Source organism: Cupressus sempervirens, chromosome 10, assembly GCF_028749045.1.
Source record: "Cupressus sempervirens isolate cs-2001-9-10 chromosome 10, ASM2874904v1, whole genome shotgun sequence".
Lineage (NCBI taxonomy): Eukaryota > Viridiplantae > Streptophyta > Pinopsida > Cupressales > Cupressaceae > Cupressus > Cupressus sempervirens.
Window position 1 is genome coordinate 241,071,933 of NC_143127.1, and position 2,426 is coordinate 241,074,358.

The 2,426-nt window shown below is 33.4% G+C and overlaps 1 protein-coding gene across 1 annotated transcript; it reads right to left on the reverse strand.

The window, feature by feature from the left end:
- Positions 1–224: 224 nt before the first annotated feature.
- Positions 225–1,999, reverse strand: LOC149533527 (heavy metal-associated isoprenylated plant protein 20-like). Its single transcript, XM_089805543.1, has 3 exons — positions 1,823–1,999; positions 1,265–1,340; positions 225–1,007 (listed from the first exon to the last, which is right to left on the reverse strand). The coding sequence occupies exons 1-3, from the start codon at positions 1,895–1,897 to the stop codon at positions 712–714; spliced, it is 447 nt and encodes a 148-aa protein (XP_089661669.1). The 5' UTR covers positions 1,898–1,999; the 3' UTR covers positions 225–711.
- Positions 2,000–2,426: the final 427 nt, after the last annotated feature.

Consider the following 2,426-nt stretch of genomic DNA (forward strand, 5'->3'; position numbering starts at 1 on the left):
GGTATACAACCACCAAAATTTAATCAAAATTTCACCATTTTCAAATTTTCTTTTTTTTAAACTTCAATTATATAGAATATATCAACATCTAAGTTATTAACAATTAATATAAATAAATTATAATTATTATAAAAATTTTATGATGTTATTATATTTTATATTTAGATCTTCATAGATTTCTTTAATATTATTCAAACAACTAATGGGGACATGGGACAATAATCTTATGTAAAGAACTAATGCTTTTGAAACTACTTCCAAGTTTAAAATTCAAAGTTACAATGCCTAGGTCACATCTAACATTGAATTTAACACGAAGCCTCATGTTACACAAAACTTCAAATCGTCTGCAGCAACAATAGTACGGCAGCTACATCACACTTGAAAGAACAAAATTAGGCCGAGAGGTCCTGATGCAAGTGTGAAAGCAGCAGATGTGTCAAATGCTTGAACACAACAACCCAAAAAGTTTAAGAGCCAATTTGAGGTTGTGGAACATTTACCCATTATTCCACTAGGTTCACTATTGTTTTACAGTTGCAATCAACAAAACAACTTCTCATTGCCAATATTATTGGCCGATTTCTTTAGCAGAAAAAATAGAAATGAGCTGGCTGACGTAGCTCTAAATGGGCACGGTAAATTCTCAATCAAAGATTATCTAGAAGGCTAGTTAAAAAGAGAGAACAAAATTTTATAGAGAGTCTTGAGTCACATAATTGTGCAGGCATTGGGGTTGTCATCACTGAAAAGTGTTGTGTATTTTTCACAAGAGCGGTTGGGAGTAAGAAGTGCATATTCCAGGCTTCGAACATAACCCGGGGGAGCCTTCTTGTCATAAACCTGTGGAGCATATGGACAGTACACTTGATTGTAAGGTACATACGGCCACAGCTCTGCCCTTTTCCCTGTTCCCTCGGAAACTTTTTTCACTACCTTTTTCGCATCCACATATCCACACACTGTCAATTTGTTCTGACTTCTGTTCACTTCTACTGATTTAATACCTACCAAAATATATACAAAATCAGCAACAATCTAAAATCACAAGTACATTAAATTCAAACCACTCTTAATTTCACATCTCAATACATTGAACTCTAACAATTCTTCATTTCCATCCTAAATCTTTATATGTGATGGCCTATTGTGATCAACCTGTAAGTTGTTTGGGTGCTCATCCTATATCAGAGAGGAGACATTATATAGCACTGCAAACAAAACTATCTGAAAGAAAGTATATATAAATATAAATATATCTGACCTTTCATTGATGAGACAGAATTCTTCACTTTTCTTTCGCAGCCTTCACAGTCCATTCGAACTTTTACCTCCACAGTCTGCATTGTCAATAAAAGTAAAACTCATTCATTTTAATGATATGGGATTCTACAATCTATAACATTAATGGTCGTTGTTCCAAACTATTCTGTTATCTATTATGACAACATATATTTTATTCTGATAATATATTACAGAATGTAATTTCAAATATTGCACTTCTTAATCTGGATTGTAGATTACAAAATGTGGTTCAATTATTGATGAAAAAATATATTTCAAAAACACTAACAATCAACATTATAGATTATCAAGCCTCATATCTGATCTTTAAAATCCTTGATTTTTTTATTTCTTTAATTTTATTTTCAGATTAAATGGTGTGTTAGTATTCGTCAAGTATAAAATATATTTTGAAATATTGATCATCTGAAACTCCATAGAAAACTCGCATACAATCTAACCTAAAATGACCATAATGAGAAGTATCGTTTTCATTTTCTAATGGAGCTTTTATGTTCGTGGGAGAGAGATGAGGTACCAGGAAATCTTTGTTTCTTCGGCGTTTGGAGGTGACTCCAAGAAGTAGTAAAATACAATCTGTGGCCACTCCCATTTCCACCCACAACCACAAGATGCCCTAAATTGTGCGAGTCTTCCAAGTTATATATACATAACTCGATGAAACTCACTTAGACGTATTGAATAAGAAAGACGTAGGTAGATGGCATATTTGAATTATGTAATCATAACTATTATTTATAAGCGGTGTAAGGCGTGAGTACAGAGGTTTGTGAATGAAAGGACGACTGGCAGATGCATCACATCACCATCAAATGTATTGGGTTGTAAAACACAATGAAATATCTGTCTCTAGTGCATTCTTTACACTAAACATATCCTATCAAAGAATATACAGTTGGCTTGCTGTAAATAGTCTTTACAGCTGATAAAACCTATCTAAGTGCGTAGCTAATTTCGTGTTATGGAAGAAAACCAGTTGGAGTGGTGTAAACAAATAATTAAAAGGCCAAGGTGGTGCTGTCACGTCCATGTAGTAGAAACCTATGAAATAGGTCGAGTACGTGGCTTATACGGTTCAACTATCTATGTAAAATGCACTGAACAGATGAAATGAATATGGC